The 17804-nt window shown below is 43.7% G+C and overlaps 1 protein-coding gene across 1 annotated transcript in view; it reads right to left on the bottom strand.

The window, feature by feature from the left end:
• The window catches only part of LOC144755247 (scavenger receptor cysteine-rich domain-containing protein DMBT1-like), a 1092132-nt gene that overhangs the window by 728380 nt on the left and 345948 nt on the right, over positions 1-17804 (bottom strand). The window contains exons 9-10 of the mRNA XM_078643990.1: positions 13011-13331; positions 11428-11481 (exon numbers count right to left, since the gene is read on the bottom strand). Of these exons, the coding sequence (XP_078500116.1) occupies positions 11428-11481; positions 13011-13331 (375 nt within the window). The remainder of the gene's footprint in view (positions 1-11427; positions 11482-13010; positions 13332-17804) is intronic.

The raw sequence follows: 17804 nt of genomic DNA, 5'->3' as shown, positions 1-17804 counted from the left end.
AGAATAGTCAAATGACTAGCAGTCTCTGTCTGATCGGCCATGCCCATCCTAGATATTTGGCAGTGGGTATTGATATCCATATCTCACTGCTTGTGCATATAATACACAAGGCAACTGTACTACTAGTAGTCCCTAATTTCTTGCACATCAGTTTTAACCATACACGTCTTGGGTCCGAATAGGCAGTGCAAGAAAATAAAAAATGGCCCGTTGTTTCTCTGGTGGATCCACAAGCAGGACAACAATCACTCAGCCCACCTTCCCATTTAGCTGTCAAAAATCTAAGGGGGAGTGAACCTGCTCTCAATTGGAAAAGAAGTTTTCTATCACAAGATCTAGTTACAATATCCCAGTAGGGTTCCAGAGAAGGATACAACTTAGCCTCTGAGAATCCTTCTGTCATAGATCCTAAACTAGTTGTACTCCATCCCCGGGAGGCTACCTTTTCCCAATAAAAATTTTTTAGAGCACTTTTAGTAGGGAATATTGCTCCAAATGGGTCTGTCCAAAGCGAACTCATTCCAAGCTCATTCAAGATTGCTTTCAACGATTTGAGCCACCCATTTTTATGGAATATATCCGCTTTGATAATATCTAAAAACTCCTCAGCATAATGGGAAAGCTCAGGCGTAGTCCAGAGCCTTCTCCAGTACAGAATCGGTCGAAGCCTGACCAAATCTGTAACCGCTTTTCTGCCCAGATCGTACCTAAGGGGCAGCAAGGGAGTACTTTCGGGACACCAGTTATTGCCCGGAAGAACTTGTTTTCCGATATTTGCAGGGCAGCCACCTTCTCGAAACCCCATAGTTCAGCACCATATAGTGCGGAGCCAAGAGCCTTTGCTTCATATATCTGCAGAGCAGGCTTTACCGGTTTCGTCAGGGACTTTCTATGCTCTGAACTAATAGCACCTGATAGTTGCCTGTGCCTCAATGTAGCAATATCTATATGTTGGCACCATCCGCTCTTATTTGAGATGTGGATACCCAGATACGTAAAAGTGTTCACCACTTCTAGAGGACGACCATTCATAATAATTTTAGATTTAAAACTACGATGAGGATTAAAAATCATAAGTTTCGTTTTGGTCACATTGACCTCCAGGCCGTGCTCCCCGCAAAATAGATCAAAGATAGACAGTGCACGCTGTAAGCCACTTGGGGTCTTTGATAGGATAAGCGTGTCGCCTGAGAACATTAAAATAGGTATTTTTGTACCAGCTAATGAAGGAGCGTCCAACTTCGCAGATAACATGCGGGATACGACACCGTTAATAAACAATGTAAAGAGAGTGGGAGCCATTGAGCAGCCTTGGCGGACGCCCCGCTCAACCGGGAAGTCCGCTGTCACCATGCCCTGCCCCCCCCACTGGATTCTAGCAAAGGTTACTTCATGGAGGCGCATTATCAGTGTCAATAAATCATCTGGTACACCCAGGTTCTTGAGAACAGACCACAGCTTCGACCGCGGTACTAGATCGAAGGCAGCCCGCAAGTCGACAAAAGCCGCGTATAGGTTACCCCCGCCCAGCACCACGGTCCTCCATTGCAGCAAGTTAAAGCGGAAAACCTGATCCACACTACTTGTGGACCTACGGAATCCCGCTTGAAATGGTGATAAAGCATCATTATCCTCTGCCCATTCAAGAAGCCTGTTCACAATAACACGCCCCACTACCTTTTGAATGGTGTCAATAAGGCTTATTGGCCTGTAATTGCCGGGCTGGGATCGGTCACCTTTCTTGTACACTGGTATAATTACTGCTCCCTGCCAGGATGTCGGTACCTCTGCACCCATAGCAATATTATTAATAAGAAGGGAAATGTACTTACACCAACGTTCTTTATCATTAATAAAGACGTCGGCAGGAATGCCGATGCCAGGGGCGCGCCCGCTATTCACGGTATTTAAAGCCACCAGAATTTCTTGTAGACTGAAGGAATTATCTTTGAAGTGGGTTTGACGTATGTCCGCTGGAAATGTAACTTGTTTTGCCTCGGCATACTGTGTTCTAAAAATTTTTACCCACTCTTCTTCCGGAACATTGTTATTTGGGGGTTCCGGTGTCCCCTCTCAACCCCACTTGTCAATGCTCCAAAACAGTCTAGAATCTTTCATATCACTAGCTCTTTTTAGTTCGGACCAGTGATGCTCATCCCAGGCTTTTTTTGCGTTCGCTATACCGGCTTTATATTCCTTTCTAGCAGATTGAATAGCCGTGGTCTCTCTACCCTTTAAAGCAGTACCAAGGGCATTTTGTGCATCCCTACAATGGACATTATACCATTTTGCATTCTTAGGGACTCTCTCACCCTTGCCCTTCACAGGCTTCAAGAAGTGGTTTTTAATTACGCAAAAGAGGGTGTCATGGATTTCAACCAGGCTACCCAACCCAGAACTAGTGGAATTAATAGGAGAAGGGTTCAAGGCAGAGGGGAGAAGGGTGCAACGGGAAGGGGAGAAGGGTGCAAGGCAGATGGGAGAAGGGTGCAAGCCGGAGGGGAGTAGGGAGCATGGTAGAGAGGAGAAGGGTGCAAGGCAGAGAGGAGATGGGTGCAAGGTAGAGAAGGGTGCAAGGCGGAAGGGAGAAGGGTGCAAGGCAGAGAGGAGATGGGTGCAAGGTAGAGAGGAGAAGGGTTCAAGGCAGAGGGGAAGGGTTCAAGGCATGGGGGAGAAGGGTGAAACGGGGAGGGGAGAAGGGTGCAAGGCAGAGGGGAGAAGGGTGCAAGGCGGAGGGGAGAAGGGTGCAAGGTAGAGGGGAGAAGGGTGCAAGGCAGAGAGAAGGGTGCAAGGCGGAGTGGAGAAGGGTGCAAGGCAGAGGGGAGAAGGGTGCAAGGCAGAGGGGAGAAGGGTGCAAGGGGGAGGAGGAGAATGGTGTAAGGGGGAGGAGGAGAATGGTGCAAGGCAGAGGGGAGAAGGGTGCAAGGCAGAGGGGAGAAGGGTGCAAGGCAGAGAGGAGAAGGGTGCAAGGCAGAGGGGAGATGGGTGCAAGGCAGCGGGTAGAAGGGTGCAAGGCAGAGAGGAGAAGGGTGCAAGGTAGAGAGGAGAAGGGTAGAAGGTAGAGAGGAGAAGGGTGCAAGGCAGAGAGGAAAAGGGTGCAAGGCAGGGGGGAGAAGGGTGCAAGGGAGAAGGGTGCAAGGCAGAGGGGAGAAGGGTGCAAGGCAGAGGGGAGAAGGGTGCAAGGCAGAGGGGAGATGGGTGCAAGGTAGAGAGGAGAAGTGTGCAAGGCAGAGGGGAGAAGGGTGCAAGGCAGAGGGGAGAAGGGTGCACGGCAGAGGGGTGAAGAGTGCAAGGGGGAGGGGAGAAGGGTGCAAGGCAGAGGGGAGAAGGGTGAAAGGCGGAGGGGAGATGGGTGCAAGGTAGAAAATGGTGCAAGGCAGAGGGGGAGAAGTGTGCAAGGGGGAGGGGGAGAAGGGTGCAAGGGGGAGGGTGAGAAGGGTGCAAGGGTGAGGGTGAGAAGGGTGCAAGGAGGATGGTGATGAAGTTAAAAATGTGCCCCCCCGGAAACATTTCTGCGGATGCCCATGGCAACACACACTACTTTGTGAGAGAGAGTGGAGAGAGAGAGAGTGGAGTGTGAGAGAGAGTGGAGTGTGAGAGAGAGTGGAGTGAGAGAGAAAGTGGAGTGAGAGAGAGAGTGGAGTGAGAGAGAGTGGAGTGAGAGAGTGTGGAGAGAGAGAGAGTAGAGAGAGAGAGTAGAGAGAGAGAGAGGGTGGAGAGAGAGGAGAGAGAGAGTAGAGCGAGAGTAGAGAGAGTGGAGAGAGAGTAGAGAGAGAGAGTGGAGAGAGAGAATAGAGAGAGAGTGGAAAGAGAGAGTGGAAAGAGAGAGTGGAGAGAGAGGGTGGAGAGAGACAGTGGAGAGAGACAGTGGAGAGACAGTAGAGAGACAGTGGAGAGAGAGAGAGAGAGAGAGACATTGGAGAGAGAGTACAGAGAGAGAGTGGAGAGAGAGAGAGTGGAGAGAAATTAGAGACTGACTGACTCAGAGACTGAATACTGACTGACGGAGAGACTGACTGGCTGAGAAACTGACAGAAAGAGAGAGACTGACTGACTGACTGACTGACTGACAGACTGACAGAAAGAGAGAGATAGAGAGACTGACTTAGAGAGAGAGATCGACTGACTGACAGAGTGACAGAGAGAGAGACTGACTGACAGACTGACTGACTGTCAGTCAGTCAGTCTGTCAGTCAGTCTCTCACTCTCTCTCTGTCACTTTGTCAGTCAGTCGGTCTCTCTCTCTGTCAGTCTCTCTATCTCTCTCTTTCTGTCAGTCTGTCAGTCAGTCTGTCAGTCTGACTGACTGACTGACTGACAGAGACAGAGAGACTGAATGACCGAGAGAGAGAGATTGGCTGACTGAGAGAGAGAGATTGACTCACTGAGAGAGAGAGAGAGAGAGAGAGAGAGAGAGAGAGAGAGAGAGAGAGAGAGAGAGAGAGAGAGAGAGAGAGACTGTGATGGAATTGGGGACAAAGTGTGCATGAAGCTATGCAATGCCTCTTAAGATTGCTATTGTCTACTAATAAAGATGTATAATCAAATTATGCTCTTTGTAGTTACTTCTGCTTTTGAAATACTGCATTGTCGCTTTGTCTAATGTTTTAAAAAGGGAACGAGAAGGAGCAGTGGATGCACTTTTGTCAAAACTGAACAATGAGTGGGCCCGATGTTGTATATCATGACAGGAGTCTGCATGAGGAAACCCACCTAAAATTGGGCAAACTTCCCCGGCGTACTGATGTCAGGGACCTTGTAATGAATGGACCACCACCTATGACAGCCTGCTGGCAGACTAAGCCCAACCTTTGACTCCACCATCCAGTGTTACTTATAACGGCTGTATTGGTGACAGTGGTGTAACAATCGACCCGCATCCCCTGCAGTATGGCGGGTCGTGGCCTGAGAGCTCTAGACTGGCACGGAAAATGGGGGGGAGCTTCATGTAGTTTTCAGGGGGGCCCCCTCAAGTTTCGTTACGCCACTGGATTGGAGAGAGAAGACAAGTGGGTCCAATGATTAAGGAAAATATGTTTTCAGTCCTGATTTCTCCAGAAACTCACCTATGGTCCCCGGAGGGGAAAGGAGATGGGAATGGAAACAGCATTCTACTTAAGGGGTATCCCGTCCTCTCTCTAATGGTCTACACACTCAGTATAGAGAGATAGGAAGAGTCCCAACAAGAGAGTTGGCAACATGAGGACAAAAGAAATTAATCATGACAGACTTCTGGAGCTACTTGAACAAAGAGTGGTGTTCTCAGGTAGCGTTCTCAAAGGGTTCACCTCTTTTCTTAATAATAGTTCTCAATGAATCAAACTGGGAAGCTCATAATGCAAGACATATCTAGTGAGAAAAGATCCATTATAGCTCCAACACTCTTCAACCTATGCATGAACCCATTGACTAGGATCCAGGAAATGGTGAACATTGGGTACTACATGTAAGCAAACGAGCGCAACTCTACTTAAAAAATTCCACCCAGTAAGCTATCACTTGAGTAAAGGACATTCTGGTGAAAACCCAAACTTGGCAGTCATGGAAATACCTCAAATTGAATACCATGAAAATAGAAATCCTGCTCCTCTTGCCATCCCCTGCCCCTGCCAGTACATGAATGGATGACACACCAAGGGCCCGATTCTGAGTTTCAGCAGTACAGGAGTAGTTGGTCCACTACTGCCATGCTCCCGCACCGCCAAGACTTACCACCGCCTGCCTGTCAGAATACGACTTAGAAGTGGTCTTCCAGTCTGGCAGCGTGGGGGCCCAATGGCAGTGCCTCTTTCAAAGGTGGCAGTGCCTTTGAAAAAGGTGCTGCAGTGGGATTGCACAACATCGTTCCTGCATGTATGGACTCGAAAGTCTATGAGGTGCAGGAACTGGTGTGCATGCAGGCAGAGGGGCACATGTTATGCCCCTCTGTGTGCATCAATATCCGGAGGAGGCACAGGGAGCCCTGTAGGGCCCCCTTTGTTTCCTCAGTGCCACAGTGTACATGGAGTAAGAGCCTCCATTACACCACTAGTGGAGAGGAAACTCATAATATGCTTGGCGGGACCGCAGCAGTTCCGCCACGTATATTGCGGCATCCTGACTTCTGCACCACCGCCAGGGAACAGAGGTTCCCTGGTGGTGTCGGTAGACCCATGACTATGCGATCACTCAACTCGGAATGGGGTGGTCAGTCCGCCAATGCTGGGTGGCTACCGTCACACCCCCACGACTCTGGCAGTCCTCGGACAGACAGACTCATAATCAGGGCCTTAGATGTCATCTACTTACTGCATATCCACTAAGGTCAAAACAATAAAATCTCTTGGGATCAAACTAGACACAAACGTTGACATACAGGCACACAACAGCGCCACCAATTGCAGTGCCTATCACCAACTCAGCCTACTTAAGAAACTGAAGCCTTTCTTGCCATCACAAGACTTCAAACTCACAATTCAATCCCTGGTTGTGTCCACACTAGACTACGGGAGTGCAATTCTAACAGGCCTGCAAAAAGCACACACGGCACTAATAAGGGCAATCTTAAATACCACAGTGAGCTTATTAACTGGACCAATGCTTCTCGATCATATCACACCATCTCTGAAGTCACTCCAGTGGCTCCAACTAGAGGAGTGGACTCCACGCTCTGCATGTTAAGACACATAGCTATCTAACACATTAGCTCAAGTTTTCAGGAGGAAGCCACTCATTAAAGAGTGCTAACACCCTACTGCTAGAAACTCCAAGATTCAAGAAAAGTAAGACCTACAGATGCACCTTCTATGGATCTTCAACAAGAATATGGAACTCACTTCCATCTTAGATTAGTTCTAATCCCTCAATCCACGCATTCAGGAAAGAAGTCTAGTAATTTCTGCTCTACTCATTCATAAAATACGTTTGTGGTCCTGAGGCTTTCCACCCACAGGATGGCACCCTAAGGAAACAATACCACTCCGGTAGACATGCATCAACATGACCCAATGAACTTTTGACCTAGTTGCTGGTTTCCTGTGTAGAGTACTTTCAATTACATGGAACGGACTCGATTACAAAGCCTGAGATCGAATTACATGAACCCAGATCTAATGTTTATGTACAACACTCTAATAACAAAGTGGTATATTTCTCTTTAAAAAAAAATGTAAATATAAATAAATAAATACAAATAATGACTAAGCCGTTTGTGTCTGAACCCATTCCACAAAGTGTCTAAGATAAGTCCATGGAGGAAGAGGGGGAGGAAGGAGATTGCATATGCCTTCAGGTCTTTTTCACCTACCGAGGAAAAATACCCCGTTATAGAGTGTTAGACTTTAGCATATCTAGCATATGCATGGGCCTCTAAACATTTCAGAGCTTTTGTGTGGGAGTAGCCATGTACCATTGCCATCGTAAGCCCTTGGTGAACTTTGTAACTATAGAAAGTACTGTAAACGCCTCTGCAAGGTCAGCATTGTTGTCTATGCGCTTGCAAGATTATCCGTACAAAGTGGTGTACCTCCCTGGCAAAGCACACTAGGTTTCTGATTTTTTTCAAGGATACCAAATGATATGGAAGAGTGTGAAGATGAAGGTGGAATGAATTTCAGTTGGCACTGGTGCATGATAGTGGTAACCCTGCTGTCAGAAGTGAAGAATGGATTGAGGAGTATGAGAGCAATAAAACGTCACAGTCATCAACACTAATTTGAGTGGGGCTAGGTCAAAGAAGGATATTTTGAGTCAGTTTAATAAGCCTTTTTTTGAGATAAGATCAGAGCTCACTTTGGAAAATTATACAATTTTAAGGGGACAATGGGTAATTCCACCGGCGACTGGGTGAAGTTGTCATTTGTTTGGGACATGAAAAGCATTCTGGAGTCACTCGGACCAAGTCTGTTGTAAAGAAGCTATTTTGGTGGCAGGTATTGACTTAGAGGTGGAGAGGTATGGAAGAAAATGTCCAAATTAAATATTAGATAACAAAACTAACTATGATGGCCTCCCAGGAGTGACTGTTTGATTTCACAATTTCCCTGGGAGTTGGTGGCTATTGACATCATAGGGCCTTTTGGAGATCCACAGAAGTATATTTTGTGTTATAATTGATTTATTCTCTTGGCGGCCAACGGTGAAAATAGTTTATATGGCTGATACTGATGCAGTGTTGGAATTTCTAGTTCAAGTATTCACTCTGAAGGCATTTCTGTAAATAATTTGAGTGATAATGGTGTACAATTTGTTTCACACAAGGCAAAATTATATTTTGAGCATATTGGTGTGAAGTATAAAACCACATCACTGTAAAACTCCTGCTGAAAACGGAATAGTGAAAAGGTTCAACTGAGAGTCAAGGATGTTACACAATTGTCAATAGCCAGTAAGCAGGAGGATTGCTAGGCTCAAGTAGGTAAGATGATTAGGGCTTATAGAGTCACTAGTAACGAGACTACAGAAGTATCACCTTTTGTCATGATGAGAGGTAGAAATCCCTGGGGGGGTTAGTCCACGTTGGTGTGGAACAGTAGTCAATTGAAGAGGTACTTGAAAGAATGAAGCCAGGTCACGAAAAGAGTAAAGAGTACTGTGGCACAAGGAGAGGATCTAAACCAGCAAGTTTAAAAGTAGGTGAATGTGTCTGAATTAAGAGCCTGGATTTCTAGATTGGAGGAAATCACATCTCTATGAACCAAAGGAAGTTGTGGAGATTTTATGCTATTTGGTAAGGTTGAGTACTGAAAAAATGTGGCACATGAATAGAGTAGCAGTAGGTTTCAGTGACATGTGGGAATGCAATCATGCTGACTCACACATGTCTGACTCAGATTTGTGGGGTGATGAGGTGGTAACAAATACCAACACAAATGAATGCATGGATTTAATGTGTTTTGGAAACTCGATAGGATTTTTTGGAGCCAAGGATGGAGTTGATTGAAGAAAGGGGGTCTGCTGAGGACAGTGAGGAATTGGGGAGGTGAAGGAGAAGACAATGTCAAGGTGATATCTGATAGTGAGAAGTCATTGGCACTGGATCATGAATGTGTGAAGGAGAAAAGAGTCAGGAAACCACCTAGATGGTTAGACAACTATTTATGCAGCAACATATAGCTATGTGAAATATTGTACTCATTTTATTTTGAAGCACAGTTTTAGTATTTGTTTTTTATTTTGTTTTTATTTGGTTGGGGCATTGTTTAGCTAATTCATGTTTGCAGCAATACGTAGCTATGTGAAATATTGTACTCATTTTATTTTAATACACAGTTTTGGTATTTGTTTTTTATTTTAGTTTTTATTTGGTTGGGGCATGGTGTAGCTAATTCATGTTTCGATAGGAGGGGGTGTGCTGTGGGTTAGCTAATTCATCCTTAGAAACAGGGATATGCGTTGTATGATTATTGAATGACATCAGGCTTCAGGTGTGGAACCTGAGGTCATAAGAGTTTGTGGTGGTGCATGGGGACTCGGGAGAAATGAACAGAGTAACAGCAGTGTCACACACTGGCGACAACTGGTGTGTGCTCGTCAGGCATTTAATTATGTAATAAATTATAGGTTGTTCAACATGTGAGTGTGAACCATACGTGCGACAGCAACACATTGTTTTGGGGGTGCTCGAAATGCTGCCTAACACCTTCTCGGTTCTCTGTACCACTCACAAGGCACAGGTGCATCATCCATAACTCCTCAGCTCATTAGCTCAAGGGAGTCTTCTCAAACAAAATAAAATGGTTGGAAAACACACTGCCTCACATGCCAGCACTCAGTTTGCCCCAAAACGTCATGGGAAATGCAGTGCATGATGACACTTACTTCAGTGACAGTCTTTATCTCTTCACCCTTGTAGGTGCCTGGAATTGAATTGTGTAGAAAATAGTGGAGCCTGTGACAACTGAAGTATGCCCTCCTATGCATAACAAGACTATATCACAGTCATTGCAACAGATGTGCAAATGAATTCTGACAAGGTGGTGATGTGAAGCTGCTTAACACTCCAGAATGTTGACAGAGGCAACGCTCGTCCCAGCACATCAAAAGGAATGTAGATCTGCCATGTAACATTGCATCGATATGTGCAGAGCTATAAGTTCTGCACGAAGACAACACATGGGACACATGGGTGACCTGATAGAAGTGAGCAAAAGAGCAAAAATACATACCAGACGCTTCAATACACATGCTGTGAGACAAATGACTAGTCTTGTAGCTACTAGACGTATTGCCAGGTTAAGTGCGCTGAAAGTACCTACCTTGCCATGCAACAAGGATATTTGCTCAACACACATATGAGAACTCCCCTTACCAGCAACTGCAACCATATTCCCTTACCTGCCCACGTCTTCCCTATCTTATTCTTCCCACAAATTCCCTCCATCAGGCCGGAGAGGACGTCTACCCAAACAGCACAGGTTTGTGATCCAGAACCTATCCAAGCCAATAAGAGTGCACTTTAAGTGCTACTTATAATTATTTTTCATTGTTCCAGTTCTATTTTGAGATTTAGTTGTTCATAAGGAATGTTTTACTTTATTATTGAATGTATTTATGTTATAATCTGGCTGTGATGTTTTGCGCTGTGTTTATGTTCTTTAGAAAATGAGGTTGTCAATATTTTTGTTCAGTTACACTTTAGTCTCTTAAAAGTGCTGTTTTGTGGTATGTTTTGCTAATTTGTTTTTTATATTTTGTGACGATTTCCAGTCACTCAAGGCAGGAGGAGTTTTTAAGTGCAATTCACAATTTAAAAACGGTTGCCATGAAATGTATAATTGTTTTAGGTGATTTTTCTGTCTACACAGCCGCGGCCCGTGGAGAGAGTTCCGGTGGGGCAGAAAGGCAGGGCTGGGGAGGGGCAGGGTGGGGGGTGCTAAAAACCGAAATATGGATAATTGGAGGTAAATAAACAATTTAATTAATAAAACAAATTTCGTAACGCACGCTGCATCACATTTTGCATGGAGCAAAATTAACAAAACCAAGCAGTAATTTCGCTCTTCTAAACTCCTATTTGGAGCCTAAATGTGTAATTTTTGAAGAGTGTAACATATATGATTGTAAAAATGCAATAATAAACAAAATGTTTGTGAAGTTGAGAAGCTTAAAGAACACCACATAACAATGCAGAACGGTATACAAACCATTAACATCTCTTAAAACTTGTTGATGTTATGCTTGTATTTTACTGTGTACAGTACTCTACTCTGCTGCCTTTTGGCTAAATTCAAGCCATAGAAATACCACATACATACATACATATAAATATGTATATACATACATACATAAATACAAGCAAATTAAAACACAACAGTATTTCTGTCAGTCTTCAATATTACAATATTTTGTTTTAAGAATCTCATACCAGAGCATTACTTTCAAACGGTGAGAATAACATTATATACATTTCAAAAGGTACAATCACATTTCACATCAGACTGCTATTACCTGCTGGTGTAGTTGTCATAGTTGGTTGTGTTACTGTGGTTAATGTAATTTCCCCTGCAATAGAAACACAACTTAATAATTGTTTACCTAGTGAAGAAAATAAAACATATTTTCCAAATGGTTTGCCTATTGTACCTACTTAAATTCTTCATTCGTGGAGACATCTTCAAATGTATCAGCAGTGCAGAGGGGATTCCATCCAATTTTAGAGAGCAAAAACTATGTTTGAATTAATAACCTAGTTCCCAAGCATTAGAGTGGGGCGTCAACTTGGTGCATCATTAACATATGAGGCAATATTTCTCTCTATTTTGCATTTTGCTGTATTTTGTCTCTAGTGGATAGAATTGTTTTATAAACTAAAAAGTTGGATTTTGCCATCCCTGGTAGGACTACCAGTTAATACCACAAATTAAAAGACAAGAAGAACTAGAGCAATGAAGATGTGAAAAAAATCATATACAAACGCAATCTATTATGAAATTCAATTAATAGGAGATTCAAAATAATGTTTAGATAGGTTTCCCTACAAAATTTGATTAAAATTATGTTATATATGTTCCCCTCCAAAACGTTTGACGTATTTGTATAAGCAAGAAGCATCAGTAGTAGTTGGAAGAGGCCAGTTATGATGTTCTGCCTAACTCCTCTCAGGCCCTGATCACTTGTGAGACACTAAATTCCAATGCCCTTGTAACAGCAAATAGAAAGATTCTAAGTTTCATGGTATTACCACAGGCCTACGCTGTGTCCTAAGTTACATTTTTTCAGTCAAGCCATCAACTGTTCATGGGGAAAATGCCAGGGAAATGACAATACATGTAGAATTTGGTTTGCGTTAAATTCTGCACGTTATGTATAATTTACCTAGTTTAAGGCAAAAACGTCATCCCTAGGCATTGGCCATATGTGATAAATACAACCCCCCCTTCCACCTCAATTTTGATTGGCGCATTTATACAGGTTACAAAATACAAGTAATGTTCCTACTTTACCCCAGGATATTCAATTCCTGCTGTACTTTAGCAGTCTCACCACCCTCTCTCTTCCTTACTGTGTAGGGGATAATCATTTCACCCTGTGCAGAATAAACCTTATTCTGTTCAATTCCACTTCCATAGTGTGAGAGGCACTGGTTCTCTCTTTTTTCTGCAATATTTAAGCACAAGAGTCCCTTCTTGTTTAAGCATTAGGCAGTGGAAGTTCCTATTTCAATTCAGGCTACCCTTTACCACTGTCACATCCACACAACATTTTCATCGCATGACTTTTCCTAGATTTGTGCTATAGCTTTAAACCAATTCTATATGATGGTGTACAGCAGACCAGACATATGATCTAAATTGCCCAACATGAACTTCCAAGTGACCCAATTCACCCACTCATTGACACACTAACAGTTAGTCATTAAACATACATTTCACATTGAATTAATTAAAATGCAGTTTATATTTCAACAGTGCATCAAGCAACCAAAAATGCATTCACCCAAAGTCCACTCTACTCCACTCTTCTTCCTTATTTAATGATATAAAAAAAGGTGTGTTTCCTTTATTTTTTATGGTAAATACATTACAAAATACCTGAACAGATGACCCCAGCATCATGGTTATGGAGACAGTTATGTATGTTCCATCCTTTGTTGGGACAGTCCCACAGGTGAGATTCTTGTCCTCTGCAGATTACATCATCCAGAAGAATGCTTCCAGTTCCCTGACCAAAAGCGGCCCCTCCGGGAGAAGCCATGACAGTACCACAGCCCAGCTGTCTGCACACAACTTGTGAATTGGCTGTACTCCACAAATCATCACACACTGTCCCCCAGGCTCCTTGGTAATAAATCTCAATGCGTCCATTGCATCTCTTCCATCCATTTACCAGGCGTAAATCCAGACTTTGAGTATCTTGAGGATCAAGTGAGAAAGAACATATATGTATTTATTTGTTTGTTTAATAGGAGTGTCATGTGAACAGTGGTATCAACACAAAATGTAAATATCAAATGATATAAAGACGACAATACAGATATATAAACGTGTTCACTTGCACAGGACAAGATATGTACCATGGTAACTTATTTTCAACAACAGAGGTCCCCAGAAAGTGAGATGGAAACCAAAAAATGAATATAGACTCAATCGTAGCTATATTTTGTGGACTTGTCCAGCCGGCCAGAGGTCTAATATTTACTTGTAGGCTTTCAACATAGTAATACACAAAAATACATAAACTGGGACACAATCCTGTATCCTACTCAGCAGATATAGTACAAAACAAGGGGAAAAAAAATCAACAGGGGGCTCAGGCAAAGCTTGGTTTGTTTCACAAGGAATATACAATGTCAAGAAAACAATTCACTGCAAACACCTTTACATCAAAATGAACGAAAGTTTATGTGCGTGTAAGGTGTATTAAGGTGTCGACGGCATTTTGATTCGTTTAAGAAATGAGCGGATCATCATCAGGACATTAATATCATGCTTGTAAGTTAGAACCTCATTAGCCACAGAACCAAGTCGAGGTAGCTTGCGCGGTGAGATGGAGCTGCTGTGATGGCTGCTCCAATAGAATTAATTTCCAAGACACGTACGGGGGTAATTTCTTGTAGTGTACTGTGATAGGCTCAACCGCCGTTTCAATGAAGTACGGGTGCTGAATAGCAGAGTTTCTTCCTGGGTGAATCACCCGGGAATCACCCTGGAAGAAACTCTGCTATTCAGCACCTGTACTTCATGGCCAACTTGTTTGGGTTCCCTTGTTGTTACAAAATATGTACAACAGTAACAGCACAAGTTAAAGCAGATATACAACTTGTTAACGTTTTTACATCACATCAAGTTCTTGGAAACCCATAGAAGATCAGTTGCCAGGTGATTTAATGTCTCCAATGGAGTCTTTTATAGATTGTTATTGATACAGGCCAGTTTTATTATGCTACTGGCTTCAATGGGCCGCCACAAGGGCATATAGAGAACGAATGAGATGTGATTGGAGTATCAGTCAAGTTGCAGCATATGCTGGGTAAATCACATAATCTTCTAATCCCCCACACAAAAATAAATAAATATGTCATGTAATCTGGTGTTCATGTAAAGTGTTCTAATGTCCTTGGGGCATGTTCGAACTATATAAATGAGTTGGAATAGGTGTGACCTAATGGTCAGAGCCGCAAACTTTGGAAATGGGTTACCAGGTTCTAGTTCTGTCCACAATTCAACATTTTGTGATTTTGGGAAATTCACTTAATCTCCTGTGTCTAACATAAAAGAATACATTGTGCTATGTAATCTGGAGCTCATGTACAGCTCTCTAATGCCTTACGACCACGTTTGTGTTACATAAAACTTCAAAATTACGTAAAGAATGTAGAGGTTGAAGAGTGTAGGAAGGAAAATATTTTTTGGGGGTATTCATCCCTAACGAGTATAAGGATGAGAAATTGTATTTCATTTGTCAGATAAGGTGCTTGTGATACGTGGTAAACTTTTAAAGGACACTTAAAAGAATAGAGGAATCAGTTACATATAATTCAGCTAAACACATGAGATGAACAAGGACAAATTATCGCTTTGTCTAATGTTTTAAAAAGGGAACGAGAAGGAGCAGTAGATGCACTTTTGTCAAAACTGAACGATGAGTGGGCCCGATGTTGTATATCATGACAGGAGTCTGCATGAGGAAACCCACCTAAAATTGGGCAAACTTCCCCGGCGTACTGATGGCAGGGACCTTGTAATGAATGGACCACCACCTATGACAGCCTGCTGGCAGACTACCCCAACCTTTGACTCCACCATCCAGTGTTACTTATAACGGCTGTATTGGTGACAGTGGTGTAACAACCGACCCGCATCCCCTGCAGTATGGCGGGTCGTGGCCTGAGAGCTCTAGACTGGCACGGAAAATGGGGGGGGGCTTCATGTAGTTTGCAGGGGGGCCCCTCAAGTTTCATTACGCCACTGGATTGGAGAGAGGAGACAAGTGGGTCCAATGATTAAGGAAAATATGTTTTCAGCCCTGATTTCTCCAGAAACTCACCTATGGTCCCCGGAGGGGAAAGGAGATGGGAATGGAAACAGCATTCTTCTTAAGGGTTATCCCGTCGCCTCTCTAATGGTCTACACACTCAGTATAGAGAGATAGGAAGAGTACCAACAAGAGAGTTGGCAAAATGAGGACAAAAGAAATTAATCATGACAGACTTCTGGAGCTACTTGAACAAAGAGTGGTGTTCTGAGGTAGCGTTCTCAAAGGGTTCACCTCTTTTCTTAATAATAGTTCTCAATGAATCAAACTGGGAAGCTCATAATGCAAGACATATCTAGTGAGAAAAGATCCATTATAGCTCCTACACTCTTCAACCTATGCATGAACCCATTGACTAGGATCCAGGAAATGGTGAACATTGGGTACTACATGTAAGCAAACGACATGCAACTCTACTTAAAAAATTCCACCCAGGAAGCTATCACTTGAGTAAAGGACATTCTGGTGAAAACCCAAACTTGGCAATCATGGAAATACCTCAAATTGAATACCATGAAAATAGAAATCCTGCTCCTCTTGCCATCCCCTGCCCCTGCCAGTACATTAATGGATGACACACCAAGGGCCCGATTCTGAGTTTCAGCAGTACAGGAGTAGTTGGTCCACTACTGCCATGCTCACGCACCACCAAGACTTACCACCGCCTGCCTGTCAGAATATGACTTAGAAGTGGTCTTGCAGTCTAGCAGCGTGGGGGCCCAATGGCAGTGCCTCTTTCAAAGGTGGCAGTGCCTTTGAAAAAGGTGCTGCAGTGGGATTGCACAACATCGTTCCTGCATGTCATGGACTCGAACGTCTATGAGGTGCAGTAACTGGTGTGCATGCAGGCAGAGGGCCACATGTTATGCCCCTCTGTGTGCATCAATATGCGGAGGAGACACAGGGAGCCCTGTAGGTCCCCCTTTGTTTCCTCAGTGCCACAGTGTACATGGAGTAAGAGCCTCCATTACACCACTAGTGGAGAGGAAACTCATAATATGCTTGGCGGGACAGCGGCAGTTCCGCCACGTATATTGCGGCATCCTGACTTCTGCACCACCACCAGGGAACAGAGGTTCCCTGGTGGTGTCGGTGGACCCATGACTATACGACCACTCAACTCGGAATGGGGTGGTCAGTCCGCCAATGCTGGGTGGCTACCGTCACACCCCCACGACTCTGGCAGTCCTCGGACAGACAGACTCATAATCAGGGCCTTAGATGTCATCTACTTACTGCATATCCACTAAGGTCAAAACAATAAAATCTATTGGGATCAAACTAGACACAAACCTTGACATACAGGCACACAACAGCGCCACCAATCGCAGTGCCTATCACCAACTCAGCCTACTTAAGAAACGGAAGCCTTTCTTGCCATCACAAGACTTCAAACTCACAATTCAATCCCTGGTTGTGTCCACACTAGACTACGGGAGTGCAATTCTAACAGGCCTGCAAAAAGCACACACGGCACTAATAAGGGCAATCTCAAATACCACAGTGAGGTTATTAACTGGACCAATGCTTCTCGATCATATCACACCATCTCTGAAGTCACTCCAGTGGCTCCAACTAGAGGAGTGGACTCCACGCTCTGCATGTTAAGACACATAGCTATCTAACACATTAGCTCAAGTTTTCAGGAGGAAGCCACTCATTAAGAGTGCTAACACCCTACTGCTAGAAACTCCAAGATTTAAGAAAAGTAAGACCTACAGACGCACCTTCTATGGATCTTCAACAAGAATATGGAACTCACTTCCATCTTAGATTAGTTCTAATCCCTCAATCCACGCATTCAGGAAAGAAGTCTAGTAATTTCTGCTCTACTCATTCATAAAATACGTTTGTGGTCCTGAGGCTTTCCACCCACAGGATGGCACCCTAAGGAAACAATACCACTCCGGTAGACATGCATCAACATGACACCATGAATTTTTGACCTAGATGCCTGTTTCCTGTGTAGAGTACTTTAAATTACATGGAACGGACTCAATTACAAAGCCTGAGATCGAATTACATGAACCCAAATCTAATGTTTATGTACAACACTCTAATAACAAAGTGATATATTTCTCTTAAAAAAAATTCTAAATATAAATGAATAAATACAAATAACGACTAAGCCGTTTGTGTCTGAACCCATTCCACAAAGTGTCAAAGATAAGTCCATGGAGGAAGAGGGGGAGGAAGGAGATTACATATGCCTTCAGGTCTTTTTCACCTACAGAGGAAAAATACCCCGTTATAGAGTGTTAGACTTTAGCACATCTAGCATATGCGTGGGCCTCTAAACATTTCAGAGCTTTTGTGTGGGAGTAGCCATGTACCATTGCCATCGTAAGCCC

The sequence above is a fragment of the Lissotriton helveticus genome, chromosome 5_1 (genome assembly GCF_964261635.1).
Source record: "Lissotriton helveticus chromosome 5_1, aLisHel1.1, whole genome shotgun sequence".
NCBI classification, from domain to species: Eukaryota; Metazoa; Chordata; class Amphibia; order Caudata; family Salamandridae; genus Lissotriton; species Lissotriton helveticus.
The sequence above is the reverse complement of the archived record's forward strand: the minus strand, read 5'-3'. Positions and strand labels throughout refer to the sequence as shown.